We start from the raw sequence: 19,502 nt of genomic DNA on the forward strand, positions 1-19,502 counted from the left end.
TGTTTTGTGTGTTTCCGGCCGTGGTACAAACTTGAGAACTATCATCTTTCGAACCAATATAAAGGCCATTTTAAATTGTCACTGTAGTGCGGGTCTGTCCACTTCCTGGTTTGGCAGGGCAGCGGACATCAATTGGATCGCCACTGCAAGACGTATGGCAGGTCCAGTGGACGCAGGACCCCATAACGACAGAACCCTTGACCCCTATACCAGCACCCCCCCCCCCCCTTCCCAGCAATAAACTTCGCTCGCCATACTTTGTCTTCTGTTGGGTGTAGTGCGTCTTCGAGTTATTGAAACTAAGTGGCTATCCGTCTTGAACCCTCACCCCCGCGGCCCACTCCAGGTCAAATGAACAGGCTGGTTCACCATACTACTTTATTCTAGGTTCAGTTTTACTGAGTTTAATGGATTTTATCGGAGCTAAGTTTTATTTTCCACTTCCTGCTTCCAGAAGTAATGCCATGTTCTTAGGAACACAATCCAGAAATCGTAGCTCTCGTGAGCAGACCATGTAAAAATTCGTCTCTGAGGGTTTGTCTGTAAACTCCTGTTAATTCAATCAAAAGAGAATAAAAATGTTGTCTCGTTTAAAACAGGTCTGTCGCTACTATTTCGCTGTAATTTTGAATTTTAAAGCACTGTGGTAATCATATATACCACCTGCTTTAACACGAAGTAACTCTGAGTTCTACCCACGTATTGAATTTATGGATTTCTTATGATTCTCAGAGTAAACCCCGATTATCTCCTTAAACGGCGTTAAACCAGTTGATCTTTGTAATGGTGAAGTGTGGTGTTTTCTTCGCGGTACGGACTGAATTCTTATATATAAATTAATAGCCGCAGTTTTCTCTAATACAAAATTCAAAATTCCGTCTTTTTTTCCAATTATCGCACTAACGTCTTCACTCTTACTTTATCCTTAACAGAAGGACGAGCGGGCATTGCCTGGGGACCTTCTAACTATAAGATGCTCTTTCCCCCCCAGATATCGAAGTGTCTCTCACTTCCCCCCCCACAAATTTCCCCCCCCTCTCTCTCTCTCCAGCTTTCAAAGGATGAATATATGATTTATTAATTCTACAATTATTTTAGTGTTTATTAATTATATTTAAATTAATTTTTGAAGTCGTCCGGCTGCCTTGTACCACAAACTTTACCTTCATTTGTCAAATGTATGCATCAGCGTTTGTAGGCACACTTAATACTTTGGCCTGAAATTCCGTATGGAGGAGAATTTGGAATAACTAAGTGTCGGTGGGAGGATAATATTAAAACGAATCTTAAAAAAGTATGAAAGCGTGTGGACTGGATTAATCTGGCTCAGGCTGGGTGGGTGGGCCATGTATTCTCTGACAAAGTCCGTTAAACACCGCGCATGCCTGCAATATGTCGGATGAGTGCAATATTTTATATTTTTATGATGGTGCTTGATGGCTTTGGTGGTAGTCATGGTAACAGCTGTCTTTCCGTAAATTTCGATTCGTTGGATTACGATTACAATTTTCGTTCCTCACCGGAGCGAAATTTTGTTAATTTTTGTGTTATTTATCCTTAATAAAACAAAATGGCGGTAACGCGTGTGTTGCTGGTTTTTATACCCCTAAAGTTGCATTTTCTTTCTTTATACTTTCTGTAAGAAGACTTGTCTGCAAGAATCCGAAAGACAGTGAAAGTAGGAGACGTATAAAGAAATTCTTTGTCAGAGTTTTCGTCTTAATTCTTCTTAAAACGATTTATTCCAGCTCTCCGTTTCGTAACTAAAAAAGGTGCTAAGGAAAAGGGGAGTTTAAATTGGCCCATTTGTCTTAGCTCAGGGCAATAATACCGTTATCTGAGCCACTTTTCGTGAGAGGTAGTGCCTAATGTTCCCGCAATGCGGTCGCCATCTTACGCCTTCTTGTAAAACCTTCTTCAATCTTAGTTTTTCCTACTCCCGTCTGATACTCCCAATAATTCTGTCTCGGGACTCCGCGACACGCGGGTTAACTCAGCGTGCTTTAGTTTATCTTCAAGAAGAGAAAACTCTGAGAAGGAATTGTGTCTTAACCGAGTCATTCGTCAGAGGCAGCACTATCGCTGGACTGGATCCGTCTCCAACAGGACAGACAGACAGACAGTGGGATTCTTTTGACAGGATGTTCCTTCACAGGGATAGACAGTTGATAACAGCTTCATTCAAATTATGCTCAGGAAAATATTTAAAACGTGCGTGCTACATCGTTCCCTGTTGAGAAGCTGTTAGTCGCTTAGCTAGTAAATAAATCCCCTGCCGTGTTCACGAAATCCCGCCACCAGTTTCTATCCTGAGCCAGATTAATCCAATAGATTCTGTCTGACTCGACTTCCATAAGTTACAGTTTAATATTATCCTTCCATCTACACCTTGGTCTTATTTTGCATTTTTCTCAGGTTTTGTAGCTTATGTATTTGTCATCTGCTCATGCGCGCTACATGTCCCGCCCATATCACCCTCCTTGGTTTTATCTTCGTAATGGACCCAATCTGCTGTCTTTTTATCCCCTTGACGTCCAAAATATTCCCCTCAGAACCCTGGTTTCAACCATCCTCAATCTGTGTTGTTGCCTTAACGTGAGACTGGGTTTCACACCCGTACAAAACAACAGATAAAATTGTTATTTTGTATATTTTAATCTTTACAATTATACTTCTCTCCTAACTGAATTTTAGAGGTTCTTGAAGTCTGTAGATAGGCTGAGTGCTAGTCTGTTGAACTCTCATTTTTGTCTCCATTACTGGCAGAATGTCTGATATTTTCCTTTGAAATCCTTGCAGGTAGCATCAGTAATGCAAAACTGTAAAACTGTTTACACTCCTGACAGTCATAAATATTCTTTCCCCTGCGACTGTATGCAATCTGCGTTATTGGATACGTTGCTGATATCACGTCGGTTAGGTTGTTAAACGAACGAAACAATTTGTTCGCCCAGACGCCACTGTTAATCGGAAATAACTGAATTAGGTCTCAAATGATGTGCTTAAAACGTGGATCGACTGGGAACGAAAATAATGACGGAACACATTTCGGGTTTTAACAGAAACCGCTATTGTTTTGCAAAGATGTCAGCGCTGCGCAGTCACACACAAATGTCTTCGCAGTTTGTTGAATGGTGTTATTTTATCATATTGAAATATTTGGAATAACAATATTATAAATCTTGATGTGATAGAGAATTACTTACACGATTAACAACATTTAATAAAATCGATCAACTTTTATCTGCGGTTTAAGTAAAAGAGAGGTTATGTTGTACTGAAACGAACCGAAATTAAATCAGATAAATTTTATTCTTGGACATCAAATACTAGGTTTTGTATAAATCCGTTTGGTGGTGGTGGACCTAAACCATTCGCTCACAAAAAGACACTGAAATTATATTTTCAGAATTGATTTAAAAAAAGTCGTTTTTTTTTCAATTTTATGTATTTAAATCTTATTAAGCTTTGCAATTATGTCAGTAGAAGGGAAATTTTCCCGTTCCCTGTCTGTCCGTTTTTAACAACATTTTCCCGTCACAAGCTGAGAGATGGTATTATGGAAATCATCGTGATTTCGATGTAGTGCGGCTTTTGAAATGGGGGAAAATATATTTTGATGATAAAACCACGGATACATGTTCAACTACGTCAGATGTCCACTTTCAGAGGAAGTTGAGTGTACGAGCGCTGCATGCAGTCTCTTGAGAGACAATTCAATTATTGTGGACTTATCCGCACCTTGTCTTGAGGTTGTAATGGTTTCCACAGCCTCGCCACCATGGCGACGGGGCGGGGTGAAATATGGCCGCTTTGATGGGGTCTGTGAGAGACTCGAAGCATCATGATAAAGGACGAAGGGAGAAAAATAATGCAGAGAAGAGGAAAATCGGAACTTCGACCTAATACGAAGGTGCAGAAAGAGAATGAAAATAAAAAGCTCCTCTTGTAATAATGATCCTTGCGTTGTGGGCTTATTTGGAGCGAACGCTCTGGAGGGTTTGTAGGAAGACGAAAATGTTATCAAAATTCTTTGGATTCTAGGAGACCATGCTGCTTTCTTCTGTCGACATTTTGTGTCAGGATGACACTGTCTAGTGAACTGTGTAAAACGCCGTAGAAAACAAAATTGTTTTTGTTTCGAAGTGTCGCTTAAAACATTTACTTAAACTGTTAATAATTATTCTGTATGTCCTTATCTACTATAAAAATTTGTGATTAGGGGGGTGTTAGTTCAGTGTCTTACTCAAGATTTTAAAACGCAAGTGTTTTAACCCCCCATTTTGGAGGGGTTATTTTAGTTTCTTACACCTCGGGTTCGATTCCCGGCGGTGCCCGAATTTATAACTTGTGTTGGGCAAGGCCGTGGTCTAGGCAACACGGAGTTTTCCTCCGTGGCATCCCAACAATTACTCCATTCACACACAGAAGAAGGCAATGGCAAACCACTTCTGGATCATCTGCCAAGAACGTATATGAACAGGTCCCAGTCCGAGAAAAGGATGGAAGGATCCTGTTCATATGGACCTGTCGTCACACAGAACACTAAATAATAATAATACACAAGGGTTAAAACACTTGAATGAGACACTAAACCAACCCCCCCGAAGGGGGGTTGGTTAAGTGTTTTAACCCTCCATTCGGGGGTTAGTTCAGTTTCTTACACAAAATTTTAAAACGCAACCAACCCCAACGAAGGGGTTTTAAAAACTTGACCCCCCCCCCCCCCCCGAGGAGCTCCGAAAGGAGCGCTCTGCTCTAGTCTTTAAAATATCTTAAATGACAATAATAAATCAAAATTAATACCCCTTTACAAAGAAAAAAGGGTAGGGAATTGAATTACGTGTATAATCTTTTATAATGTCGCTTAAAAACTGTAAAACTACTTTTACGACTTAAGTCACTTTTACTGACACGAAACTTGCCTTTAACATTTAGCGAAGAACACAGATTGAGGGTAAGTTAGAACATTTCACTGAGGATAATATTCGGACCTAACAGAGATTAAGTGACAGGAGACTGGAGAAAACTGCGTAGGCCTGATGAAAAATTGCATGATTTTTATACTCACCAGATTTTTATTATTGGGCTGATCAAATCATGGAGGATGAGATGGGCGGGTTGAAATTTTTGGTTGGATTATGAGGTGAAGGGACCACTCGGAAGACCTAGACGCAGATGGGAGGATAATATTAAAATGGATATTGAGGAAGTATTGAGATAAAGTGTTGAATGGATTTATGTGGGTCATATTGAGGACTGTTGGTGGGATTTTGTGGAGACGGCGACGAACCTTCTGTATCCATGATCGGCGAGAAAATTCTTGACTGACTTGTCTTCTCAAGAACGAAACTGATTCTCACGGGGAAGAATGTTTCTGCCGGTAATACAACGGCATAAGAATGGAAGGTTGTTATGAACTGTGCGGAAGCCATGATCGTAGTTCGCCCGTTTATCGTTTCTTATCTAAACTCTGTCTGTGCGTGACATTTTAATTTTGTACACATGTTTCATTACTAAATTGGCCCTCTGATGGAAACTAATTACGACTGATTCTTAACCTAACAGAAGTATTACACTTAACTGAGACTCATAAATCATAACATTTTTAATATCACCATTTATGATTCAATTCTCCAAAGTAATCTTTTCCCCTCTTTCTTCCGCCTGACAGACAATTTCATTATCGATAAAATTAATACAATTTGATTTCTGCTTGCGTCTTCGTCCCCACCCTCCCTTATTAATATCGGCTTCTGTGTACAGGGGAGAGATACCCCCTCCCGCAACCCTCTCTGGTGGATCTTTCAGGGGTGGGATGGGGATTTATTGTAGGCCGTTTGGATAAGTGAAAGTATGAATGCAGGACCCGATGGAAACAGAAACGAATTACGTTGCCTTCTGATAACGCAATGATGCATTGTGGGCTCTCCGTTGCATAACCGAGCTGAAGTTTATGTTTCGCTGTACTCGTGTTTAATTGTCAGAATGTGTCGCCTCCGCACAGCGTTGAATATAATATTAAATCATAGGCCGAAATGTAAATAGTTTTCACTGTCACTGACATGTAATATACGACACTTGCAATACACATAGAATATGCATTCCTAGTATTTTAATTACTTGTTTATTCTTGGTTTATTTAATGAGGTTGTTAGTAGGTCAAACTATGTAGCGTCGAATAATGAATTTAAAATAAGATTGGATAAAACAACCGTGGCGTAATTTAAGAAAATGTCCTGGAATATGCATGGAGGGACTGAGGAAAACCAAAGAAAAACTTTAGTAATGTTAGCTGGTCTTTGAGTCGAGATTTTGACAGGGGACCTCCCGAATACGATGTAATGTTTGTTCCAGCATCCTGTTAGACCACAAGCCGTGATTTCGACTGAGCTCCACCCGTTTGGGCTCGGAAGTAGACTGGGTGGGGAATCTCTAGCCACGAAATCAGGGAATGGGGAATCCCCATATAGGCGTCCCGAGGCTTGTACATCCCAGACAAATTTCATTTCACTGGCGACATTTGCAACGCTTGAAGGTCACATTCTGGCGAACGCCCTGCGTAGGTTTTCTAACTTGTTATAATTTTACGTGTTCTGTAATTACGAGGACCAAGTCCGTATCCAAGAGCACCGCAACTTGCCTTAATAAGGAATCTGGAAAGAAACGTTGTTTGAATTGTGCTGTGATGCCCAGGAGGAATAAGTGTAAAACATAAGCCACTTTTGCTTTCACCTTATTGGCTGATGTGGGATCACTATGGCAACCTCAAGCAGTTCTATCCGAGAAAGAATTGTTTCATGTCGTCTGGATAACTTCCTTTCTTGTTTCTGACTTGCGATTTTGAGTCTTATCCTCTGCTCAAGGGTTTATGTGCTTTTTGAAAGAAATCACCACGATAGAAGGTTAACTTGTGAGTCGAAACAGATATCTCATTTTTTTAGCCCTAATAATCCTGAAGAAAAATAAAGATATGCAACGAACAGTTTACAAAGCAGTTGAGTAGCCCACCAACGCGATTAACCAGAATCCTTCTTGAGCAACTGATAGTCGCTCAGCTGTTAAAGAAATGTCCAGTCTTCTGTGACACCGACACGTTCATTACCCGCCACTGGACATAACCCGAACCGTGTTTTTAATATTATCCTCCCATCTACGCCTTTGTCTTCCAAGTGGTCTCTTTCATCCAAGTTTTTTCGTCGTATGTTATTTTACATATGAGACGTGTACGTGAAGGATTCTGATGTGTGTTATATGAAGCCTTTCTCGAATTGATCCGTGTTTATAGGATTATATTATTTAATATATTAGGATGATTTTCGCAAGAAAAAGGATAATTTCTTAACGAAATGAGTGGCCTTAAACTGCTTAATAAATTCCGTGCTTCGTGGTGTTTGTGTGTTCGTATGAACGTGTGATTTTGTGTTGCGTGTTCTGAGAATGTGTGCTTTCAAGTTGAGTGAGCACGTGCCATTTTGATACTGATGGTAGTTGAGGGCGTTGGCGGGAGGGGGAGATGTAGTGTCTATATTCAGCGCTAGAATAAGAAAGAGTTGAAACAGGGACGAGGTTCCAGCGCCTCCTCCAAATATCCTCTGGAAATAGCGGCTTGGAAAATGGACGTTCGTGTTTTGTTTTATGCCTTCCTTGCGTTGTTTCTGGATTTTCAGACTCTATAGAAACTTTTATATTGTGCTGAAAAACGCAACTACACCAGAAAAGAATGATATTTATCTTCTGTTTTTCGAATGTGTGGACAGGGATTGGTTAGAGCCTTGTGAATTAAAACAGAGGAGGTACTGAATTTTACCGTCAGATGGTGTCTCTGCTTTCGTCATTGTTACGTGTTAGTTTTGGAACGTTATGAGAGTAGACCAACAATTGATTGTTCTGCAGTTCAGTATCTTTTCTTTCGAATGTGAAACAATAGTGGGGTCTCGGGTTCGAATCCCGGCGGTGCCCGAATTTATAACCTGTGTTGGGCAAGGCCGTGGTCTAGGCAACACGGAGTTTTCCTCCGTGGCATCCCAACAATTACTCCATTCACACACAGAAGAAGGCAATGGCAAACCACTTCTGGATCATCTGCCAAGAACGTATATGAACAGGTCCCAGTCCGAGAAAAGGATGGAAGGATCTTGTTCATATGGACCTGTCGTCACACAGAACACTAATAATAATAATAATCATAGTTTATGATAGGGACAGTAATGTTACTCTAAAAAATTAAGAAAACATCTGGAGGATTTTTTTAAATATAACCGCACACGTCAATTCCTGACGATGGAGGCAGAGATAGCATGCGAAACGTTGGTTAATAATTCCGTGCTGATCACACGAGAAGACGTCACTACATTGATTGAAGATTTCAATTCATGTAACTGAACATTTTCATCCTAGGGAATGCTTAAAACAAACCTTACCAAGACGCCCGTTCTACGCAAAAACACGTGTGATTTTTAAACATCCGAGCATTAGACGTTAACGAAAGAACAAATGAGAATAATGAACAGAAAATTTAAATGTGAATTACGAATTTTTTGTTTGTTTGCGGAAATACGTTTTTAGAACGATTTTAAGATACAGAAAGACGGGTCTTATACAGAATGAAGATGTTGGAAGATAATTAAGAATAGACGAGACATCACTACAATAATTCAATAACTATAAAAGTAAACTGGATGAATAAATGAAAAAAATAATACTTGAAAATCGACTGTCGATATATCGATATAAATCCTGCCACTTATTTGATATAATGTAGTTCAGAGAACTGATTTACTTTATTTTATGACTTAAAATGATACAGTACTGAGTCAGTGCCTTCTGCAATATGTAACACGAATTATATGAGAAATGAATACAGTATTTTGCTTTGAAAACCTAAAATGGAGAGATCTTCTGGAAGATATGAGCGTCGGTGGAAGGATAATATTAAAATGCATCTTGCGGAAATATTGGATAGAGGGTATGGATTGGATTCAGCGGGCTTATATTCTTAGCCCTGCAGAAGTCGATGTTGTTTTCATGCACAGTCACCAGACTTAAACACTGAAAGATGATATACCATCTGCGAGTCTGCTAATTTTTGTCTTGTCGCTTTTAAATTGCGAGAGAAAAATCTAGACTTGCCAGTTAGCGGCCATTAAAACCGCAAAATAAATTTCTTTTAAAAGAAGTTGGCACTGCGAGGGGGGGGGGGGATGCACTTATCTGGATGTTTCGGTGGGGCGCAGCTGATTCATGAGCTATCACTTCGTATAACGCTCAGAGCCCATTTCGCTGCTCGGGGCACTCTTGAGCCATAAAACTTAGAAACAGACTGGCTGATGCTTTGCAGCAATGGATTTCAGTGTTCAGTGTGAGCAACATTTCCTCTCTGCTTTTATAATATTATTACAGTGTAAAAGCATTACACGCTTCTTCTCGCTTTATTCACTTCTCCCCTTACTTTAAAACTACCCTTATCCACCCTTTAGGGGATGTAAAGAATCAAACATTGAGCTGTCGTCGGTGTTTCTCTGCTACATTAATACGTTTACGTAAATGAAAGCTGTGCATACCACATTGTCAAGAATCGATAAAATATATTTGTTTTAAAATCATAAACAAATTGCCTAATTAATTGTTTTCAATAATTTCATGGGGATTTTTTTTCTTCTGAAATTCCTTATTTTTCATTCAAGTCTTTGCCTTTGCCTTCCGAAGGGGGAGAAAGAGCATCTTATAGCTAGAAGGTCCCCAGGCAATGCCCGCTCGTCCTTCTCTTAAGGATAAATTAAGAGTGAAGGCGTTAGTGTGATGATTGGCATAAAAGACGGAATTTTGAAATTTTGTATTAGAGAAAGCTGAGACTATTAATTTGGAAGTTTAATACATAATTTAGAAGTTCCTACTGAGGGGGGGGGGGGGGGGGGGTAAATTTTGACGGCGTTAAGGGGTGGTAAATTTTGATTAATTTAAATCGGGAGGGCTGCATGAGAAGCTTGCAGTGGCAACTTGGAACTTGGGAACCATCTCAGCATTTGCTTGAAGACAGAGGAAAACCAAGGAAAACCTGTGTCGAGAATTCGTCTGAATAATATTTAAGAATCTAGTCCGTACCGCGAAGAAAACACAACACTTCACCATTACGAAGATCAACTGGTTAACGCTGTTCAAGGAAATAATCGCTGTTTATTATGAGAATTATACAAAACCCATAGCAAAATTCAGAGATGGTACACATGTTTACAGACTTGATCAACCAATTTCCGAGCATCTATTTACGTCTTACCGCGTTATTCTTTTTGTGATGGAATGAAAGTCTCTATATTTTTATACGCTTATTATGTAGATCTTTCAGTTATTTATGAAACGATTTTAACTGCATGAGATTTGAGGTTGTCAGAACGCTGGAAATGTCGTCGCCCGTCTTTTGGGATTCAAAGCCGTGTTGTGTTGCAAATAGGATACTGACGTTTCGAAGAACACACTGCATCCATCTTCTGGGTCGAAGTGTTGATATCTATATACACGTCCACGAGGCGTTACAAACCATAAGACCAAGATCTTCGTGGATGATTTCAACTATTCTAAGAATGCTTGAATGTCAGATTGAGTGTTAGTATTCGATTTTAATAAAAGACTTTTCGTTTTCTAATGTGATCGGGTGTTATAGACGTATAGATTCGTAATGGGAGATAGTATTTGTAAGTTGTCAAAAGTCCATATCGACTATTCTGTGTGTAGGCCTATTAGCTTGATGTTTCTAGCTCAAAGTAGCTTGCTTCATCAACGAAGTGTTATAGGTGGCAAGTTAAAATGGACGTGACAGCTCCATCCCATGTCCCCCGTTTCACTTAATGTTATGACTTTGGATGCCATTCTATGGGTATTCTGGTGGTACTCCCCCCCCCCCCCTCCACACTGTGGAGCACTTAACAAAATGGCTCTGTACCCAGTTCGGCCCAATGCACTTTCGGAACGGAGACGTAACTGTATTTTATTAGAAGACGCAAGTTGAAGTGATATACAGCCCGCTGATATTCCACGCTCGCTGACTTTAGGTCGGGGGAGGGGGGTGGTGTGGATCATCCAGTTTTTGCAAACCGGAGTGGAACATGTCGACGTCATGTTTCTGACGATAATGCCTTCAAAACTTGTGACGAAAGGGTGTGAATAACTGCGGTTTTAAACAGGAAACTTCTCGTCGTGTCCTTGGTAATGATGTATTCGAAACATCTGGTAGAAATTCGTGAAGAATTGTAATTTAAAAACGTGAAATTTCTGGAATTTTTTTTTTAAAAATCATAATTGATAAGCCGATTACATTTTTTTTTTTTTTTTTTACTGACGAAGTATCGCGTTTTGAATTTCTGGACCGCTCATACGAAGAAGCGAGTCTTGTATTCCATTATACATGAAATTATTCCTTCAGTTTTGCTTTGCTGTTTTGAGGTATATTTGATCGTACTATTTAAATCAGAGTTATTGTTTGTTTAATTATTTTTGATTCAAGCGGCCTTGGCTTTATTTAAGTTATCCTACTAACATTTGTTCGGGGGGACTGAGTAAAATCACGAAAATCTGTCAGCATATAAAAGGTCTGGAACAAACCGTGCGTTTCGCTTACGTCGCTGGTTTGCGGGTGGAAGGTTGAAATAAACGAATATACTACGTAAGTTAAAAACATCACCTGAGACAGCGGAGTACAAAGTATTGCAGCTGGGAAATGTGTTTTGTGTGGATAGTACGTGGTTCCTTACTTTATGCCCCTCCCGCCCCTGTAACTCTCTTGCCGTTTACTTCGAACTGACGTGGAACGCACGGTATTTCCCCGATTTCGGAACACGCTATAGTAATATGCTTAACGTGTTTTCCAGCATATAGCAAATAAAAACACTGCAGTAACTTGTTACTGTTGCAACGCTTCAAGTAACATTCTGCAGTCAGAATACTGTCTGGCATCATCACATTCGGCTTCTCCTCACGCAGGTTAGTTTCTTAGTCCACTGTTGCGTCAACATGCTCATAACATATGTTGTAAACAATGGCTTGTGCAATGAACAAGTCACAGACAAGATTCCAAAAGTGTTCTTAACGCCTCGTCACGCAGGGCATTGTCGCATTGAAGTGATCATAGGCATTGTTGCAGCAAATGTCATTGTTGCACTTACGTAATCCGAAGTAATTATTCCGCGGTTAGAACGCTGGCCTTGTAATCCTGGGGTCTCGGGTTCGATTCCCGGCGGTGCCCGAATTTATAACTTGTGTTGGGCAAGGCCGTGGTCTAGGCAACACGGAGTTTTCCTCCGGGGGCTTCCCCGGTTTCTCCGTGGCATCCCATTCACACACAGAAGAAGGCAATGGCAAACCACTTCTGGATCATCTGCCAAGAACGTATATGAACAGGTCCCAGTCCGAGAAAAGGATGGAAGGATCCTGTTCATATGGACCTGTCGTCAGACAGAACACTAAATAAATAAATAACGTGTTACGACATTGTTGCTCTGATATGATCCGAGGACATTGTTGTGACGTCAGTGGTCACCCGCCAATAGCAAGTTGCCAATTCTCGTTTAAAAACGCGACAGACTGAAACGGCTCGTAAACTGTAATTCGCTCGCCCTAAAGCGCCTAAGAATAATAACAAAATTTTAACGTAATCCAGCGAATATGCCCGAATTGTAGCGAACGGATTTGAAATGACGAGTTTAAAAACAAATCCCTGTTGAAATATGACTGAGAAACTATCAGCGTATCATGAAGAGTCTGTTATTTTTGAGCAAGTCTCTGAGTTGGTCCAGCGGCATCCACGCGCTGGGTTGGGCGTTGGGCATTAGCCCGATACGCCTGGGTGTTCCGCTCGGAGCATGCGCGTAAGGCCCCCTGCATTCTAGTTCTCGCCATATAAAAGTAGGCTTTGCTACCTTTCCTATTGTAAGCTAACGTCATAAACTTTCCTGGCTGTGTCTTCTACCTCGCTGGTATTTATGACATTTCAAATTTCAAAAGGAATAGAAGAATAGAGTTAAATATTTAAATTTTATATTTTGTGTCGGTACTTACCCAACATAGCGTCTAAAGTCAGATCTCAGGATCTGTATGTACCACCTGCTTTAACAATCAGTAGCCCTTCATTTTGAATTTGTGGATTTCGTATGATTCTCAGAGTAAACAGCGATTATTTCCTTAAACAGCGTTAACCAGTTGATCTACGTAATGGTGAAGTGCGGTGTTTTCTTCGCGGTACGGACTGAATTCTTAAATATTATTTAGACGAGCTTTGGCTTCAAAGGATTAACCAATTGATCTACGTAATGGTGAAGTGTAGTGTTTTCTTCGCGGTACGGACTGAATGCTTAAAGAAAATTCATCGTAGTTGATACCTGTTAGGTTTTTCCTAGATTTCAGTCTTATTCTCCCTAGTTGCTTAAATTTAATATTTTTTGTCAATTTCTTTCGTTTTGCGTCTAGATTCCTTTATTTAATTATTTGAAAGATGAATAATCTAAGTTCATGATTTATATCCACTTTTCTGTCAACAACTAAATGTATAGATGGGAGAGATGAATGAAAAGCTGATAGTTGTCTACATATTCAGTCTTCTCTACATTTTATGGAATTTTTTAAGTTCATTACCGTGACGAGAAACAAATCAACGCACTTTTTTCTTTAAAATCCATTTTAATTCAAGGAGACTATATTCTGCATACCTCAAAGTCTCTCAGGTTATCTTATGTGTTAAGGTTTCCCGACTGAAACTTCGTACGCATTTCTCATTTCCCCGTGTGTTCTACCCGTCCTACCCATCCTATCCTTCATTGTATTACTCTCATAATGTCTGATGCGTAGCACAACTTATGAAGTTTTTCATTGTGTAATTTTCTCAATTCTTATGTAATTTCCTGTTTATTAGGCCTAAATATTCTTTCATCACTTCGGATTTTTTTTTTTTAAATTCCATCACTTCACGTGTAAAACCATTTTCATATCCCTATAAAGCAGGTTGTAAAATTTCTATATATTTTTTAGTCAAGAACGCAAAGGAACCTGTTCCGGATGTTATAAAACGTTTCACGTCCTTAATCTGATCTTAAATATTTCGTGAATTTCTTTATATTTCTTTCTGTCTTCTTAAATATAATAACCTTACAAGTTTACAGGTGGATTGATCACTCTTCTGTAAGATTTATATCCTAGATGTTTTTATCCTGCAGATACTCAGGCGGGATCTATGGGAGATAGGAGTTGAAGGAAACTGGATTTTGTTGGCCCAGGACAGGGTCCGGTGGAGGGCTTTGGTTAATTCGGTGATGAACCTTCGGGTTCGGTAAGCCATCTAGTTAGTTAGTTAGTTAGATAACCTGGATATGATCTGATATAAATGAATAATGATCAGGAAATGTCAGGGTTTAAGACGTAAGGTAGTGCGTCCTTTTTATCGTGAGACCGGCTGTGATCAGGCATGGAGTTAAGAAAAATCCCTCGCCTTCTATATCACAGCCGCTATCACGTTGAATCTTCATTGTGCATTGGTAAGGTAAATAAAACGTAAAACACTTATTTCGGTGTAAGAGATTCTCGCCAACATATTTATATTACAAATAAATGTTGTTATAATATATTAGTAGCTCATGCGTTATACAATATCTGTTGTTACAAGTCGTGGTTTTGTTTAAATCCAGCTGGTTTCCGATTTTCATTTATACACGAAATTTACAGTAAATTATTTCCTTCTCATACACATTCACATACATTCGGTATCTATAGTAACTTTTTATTTGTAACACAGTAACACAGCTAAACGGTTATATACATTTCGAATCTTCTCTCACAAACACACACACATACACACACATTAGCTGACATGCGTTTCGTTCTGAAAAAAGAAACATGTTGATTTGTGTTTATAACAAAACATTTTTTTAAATAAAATGTTTCTCCTACAGATCACAAGGCGTCATAAGCCGTTCTCGTATTCAACGCCCGAGTGAGTACCTCAGATTACGTACAACTTTGCACTCGACTTTCGTCGATACAGAGTAACCTAATTGCTTATTCTTTATAGGTCTTCAATCGTTTAAAGCCTAGTGGTAACTATATTTACCGTCTGCTTTAACAATCAGTAACTCTTCATTTTATATTTATGGATTTTGTATGATTCTCAGTTTAAACAGCGATTACTTCCTTAAACAGCGTTAACTAGTTGATCTTTGTAATGGTGAAGTGTAGTGTTTTCTTCGCGGTACGGACTGAATTCTTACGTAATATTTATACGAGCTTCGGCTTCAAAGGGTTAACCAGTTGATCTTTGTAATGGTGAAGTGTCGTGTTTTCTACGCGGTACGGACTGAATTCTTAAATATTATTTAGACGAGTTTTGTATCCAGAGGGTGAAGAGTAATTAGGAAGCAAATAGTCGAATATCTCAATACGTGAGATCTGATCAAAAAAGTGTCGAGACTGATTTCTTATCTCAGACTGCGCGGAAACGTGGCTTTGGTGATCGAGTCCTGACATGTTACTGCATGTCACAGCCGGTTTATAGCTCATTGGTATTTACCACTGAGATCCAAGTTATCTGATCACCATTTTAACAGAACAACACTAATTTTTCACACATGAAACTTCCACTGTACAGAGGGTTGCCTGTCAGTTGAATTTCTACCGTAATTTTATGAATTCATGGAAATATTAAAATAATTTGGCTGGATCTACAGGTGTTTATGTCTATCTGTCTTTGCAAAATGGTCGTGTTTTTGTAGGTATCTCGATTATGGCGTGAAATACGTTAAGTTTCAAATAATCCTGTGGAAAATGAAATAAAGACAGTTTCTTCGTACATGGTTCACTGTTATTGAGCAGTCTACTGTATATGTTATCTTAGATTTCTTGAGAAGCTGATAGTCATTCAGCTGGTCAAAAACTCCTCGACTTTTTAAAATATCTGTAGTGAAAATTGCATTAAGGGGCTCAGCATATTCTAAATTAATATAATATTGTTGTCAAATGAATGTGTTAATAAAGTGTTTAGTCATCAGATAAATGCTTACAGATTTTTGGATCTAAAACCAGAAAGAAAGAATGGTTACTCGAAATGGGTGGTTAATGTGATATGGGCCTTAAGCAAGTAGGGTGGGAGGGTTTTAACTGGGTTAATCTGGCTCAGACTAGACTCCAGTTTCGGAATTTTGTGGACACGGTAATGAACGTTTGAGTTCCAAAAACTGCGGGAAATTTATTAACCAACTCGGATGCTATTACCTTATAAATAAGGGCATTACTACGTGGTATTATAGTGTAAATATACGCTTTTTAAATTATTAGAATTTTTATAAACAAATATTCAATATTTCTTTATAAAATAAAAAATAAAATAAACTTTTTAAGTGTTTCTTGTTTCCAGTACAAGTATGATTTTGTTTCGAAGATTAAACCTCATATAAAACGCCACTGCTCACTGTTTGTTTATCGTATACACAGCGTTTAAAGTAAAACGTAAATAGTCTACACCGGAAGTCGCGGTGAGATATTCATAATTGATGCTCTGAACGTGGGAGATAAAGGAGTCGACCTCTTCTAAAGGACTGGCATTCTTGACTGAGTCTTTTGGTGGTTTGTCTCAGTTTTTCAAGGGAAATTATATAGTAATGTCTTAAAGTAGGCCACGACCTCTTTCACATTCATCGCATAGTCACTATAAACAGTCATCCTCTTATTGACACTATATAAACTATGCAGTTGTGAATTCGTCGTTAAATAAACAGATAATGAATCATCGAACACTGTCTTACTGTTGGGTTTTCAGATTTGCTAAAATATTAATATGTCTTTTCGTCACATGATAGTCATGTGATATTTCGGGTAAACTTAGTAAATGCGTCATCAAGCGAAACATATTCATCGTCGTAAGTGTCATATCACAATTTTGTGTAATAATCTTTATTAAGATCGTTGAAGATTTATAATTTATGGTCCAACGCCCGAAAACGGTATGAATTATATTTTATCTTATTTTGTAATTATCAGTAGGGAAGTTTTATTAACTTGAGATCTGTTTTCTCGATTCTGTACGCTAATTCCCTTTACTATAAATAATTCCGTTCAGGGATTAAGAATTAATTAACTTGACTAACGTAATGATTACTTATCAGTGACTAGCTTTTTATTCGTTTACATTTCGTCAAAAGTCACAGAGCAGTTTTATTTTCCGTTCGCTGACAAAGTTGAACGCATCTGTCATTTTCCGGCTCCCGGCTGGAACCTCTGTTCTAAATTGATTTAATTATTTTCATGGAGCAATGCTTGACTCGTATGGCGAAAACCACGTAGCACTTAGCCGTGAGTCATGTAGGTTGCAGCCTGCAGCAGATAAGTAATAATTGCGTTCAACTTCATCAGTGAACGCCGATTGTAACCAATTCTTGAAACAGATCTTTAGTCCCCCTACATGCAGCTTGGTCATAAACTGATTAATGTTTATAAATTATAATATCCTACATTACTGTTCACTGTAAGTTACAACAAATGTTACACCTAAATTATATGTCACTTTCTTGTGTTTTGCTTATTCGTGATTCTTTGGACGCAAAGTAATTTGTTTTGTTTTAAAACCGTCTTTATTTATTGTAATAAATATCTTAGTTACGTCGTTGCCAGTATCTGCTTCAGGTCTTCTATTTGCTGTCTGTTTTTGTTTAACATTTGCGTCTGATTAAGCTGGCATTTGATACTGGAAACTCATGTTAATTACGAAGTTTGGATTCCTAGATCCATTACCTGTGTACTCGAATTTAAATTGACACCTTGCAGATGCTCGCAGATGTTAGTCTTTCTCCGAAGTAGATTATGCACTTTGAAACATAATTGTATTTATCATTCTGTTTTTATAGTTGAATAAGTGCCTACCGGTCTCTTATTCTCTCGGTTTTTACGTCACTGATCAATGTATTCCACAGTTCAGTATTCTGTAGACACGTTTTCACATACAGAGTGTTCTAATTAAAACGTAAGTTTAACTACTATAAATATAGCCACTCCCTTCACGCACAGAACGACAAAACCGATTAATCGTTGCGTATGTAACTCGTAAGTGATGCACTACTTGAAATCGGCGCTCGATGTTCGCTTGTACACAGACAAACACTTTCTGTGTCCCGAAGTGTTGTTACCGGTCGGTGTTACGTTGTTTCATTAGGTTATTCCTCGTCAGGACACGTATTGCTGAATGTTTCACATACGATTTCGACGCAACTGGTGTAAGCATCGGCCTAGCAAATACGGTGACCTTGACTCTCGTAGATACTGTTACACGATGTGGCCCTGCTTCAGAAACAATTTCTGTACTGTTGTACGTGATTGTTGTTCGCATACGTTTTAAATGTTACACCCTGTATAAATATACTGATTTCAATATTTTTCCGTGTCATGCTGCATTAGACTGGATTTATAAATTGGTGATAGGATAAAAGCCAGCGTCTCATTGTCTTTTACTCCACCGGCTTTTAATGTCAGGTTATGGGAATCACATCACATCACGTGGTCACTCGTGGCGTGTGGGTTCACCGTCAGTAGTTCTTAAGTCCCTTTCACTGTCGGGCGAGTTCTTCCTCCTGCAGTTCCCGTCTCAGCCGTTTGGCGGCGTTGCCTCTGACACCGAGGTCGTCCTCGTCCCTGTCTGATCCGTCGCCGTCTGCCAACCCCTCGGCTTCTTCCTGTTTACGTTTTGCCGTCGCCATCTCTGCAGCATGCTTCTTCCGCCATTTTGTCCGCCGATTCTGGAACCAGACCTGAAACACGTAAGGGGAAAAAAAATTACTGGGGGAAAAGACCCGTTGAAATCAAACGGGGAACGTTTCCTTTCGTATTTTCATCATTCGCTACCAAAATTTTATTACAGTTTCGAAATCTGATTAAAAGTGATAAAACTACACAAAATCATAACGAGTTTCCAAAATTTGTTCTTAAATCTGGTGGTTACCGTTAAACCTTCCGATTAACATATTAGTTTATTTTTTTACACATTCAAGATTCACGAAATTTTGCTGATGTTTGGAATTAATCGAGGGTGTCCCGCGCAATTCGAAACCCACCGACTGTCATTGTGACTAACTCATTTCCCGATAGATGACTCGCTGTTGAGCTTTGTTGTCACTGAAGGTTCCACGTTTGGTTAGACTCTCGTATTTATTCACAGAAACTAATTTGTAATAGTAATCTCAGCAGACCTCAAAAACTCTCGAAATTATGTGTCCGTGTGCAGATTCCTGGTACTAACGTATCATTCAAACAAGACGGCTTAGACAGATTTTACAAAATTTGCGGCGTTGTCAGATCTTCCGCTAGAACATGACCCTCCTGAGGCCAACCGTCAAAACATGCAACATTGTGTTCCATCGTCTTCCTTCGCCTGTCACTGAAAACAATTAAAAATCCTTCAAAACCAAGTCTCGATGAAAATTTTATTTTCACCTAAAAGTTATGTAAGTTTTGAACAACGATTGATGGAGCCTCGGGAC

General features: G+C 39.1%; 2 protein-coding genes across 3 annotated transcripts in view; one reads left to right on the plus strand and one right to left on the minus strand.

Moving 5' to 3' along the window:
- The window catches only part of LOC110841329 (MAD2L1-binding protein), a 177,737-nt gene that overhangs the window by 54,225 nt on the left and 104,010 nt on the right, over positions 1 to 19,502 (plus strand). Inside the window, exon 2 of one of the 2 annotated variants that reach the window (XM_087359598.1) lies at positions 14,934 to 14,974. The exons of the other annotated variant lie outside the window; for it this stretch is intronic. The gene's annotated coding sequence lies outside the window, so the exon portion shown is untranslated. The remainder of the gene's footprint in view (positions 1 to 14,933; positions 14,975 to 19,502) is intronic. 2 annotated transcript variants of the gene reach the window in all.
- Positions 14,551 to 19,502, minus strand: part of HGTX (HGTX homeodomain transcription factor) — a 62,263-nt gene continuing 57,311 nt past the window's right edge. The window contains exon 3 of the mRNA XM_087359590.1: positions 14,551 to 18,773. Coding sequence (XP_087215716.1) covers positions 18,573 to 18,773 — 201 coding nt within the window. The 3' untranslated portion in view covers positions 14,551 to 18,572. The remainder of the gene's footprint in view (positions 18,774 to 19,502) is intronic.

This window comes from Zootermopsis nevadensis, unplaced genomic scaffold, assembly GCF_977971745.1.
Source record: "Zootermopsis nevadensis isolate Lab colony 2312 unplaced genomic scaffold, Znev_1.0 Znev_ptg000032l, whole genome shotgun sequence".
NCBI classification, from domain to species: domain Eukaryota; kingdom Metazoa; phylum Arthropoda; class Insecta; order Blattodea; family Termopsidae; genus Zootermopsis; species Zootermopsis nevadensis.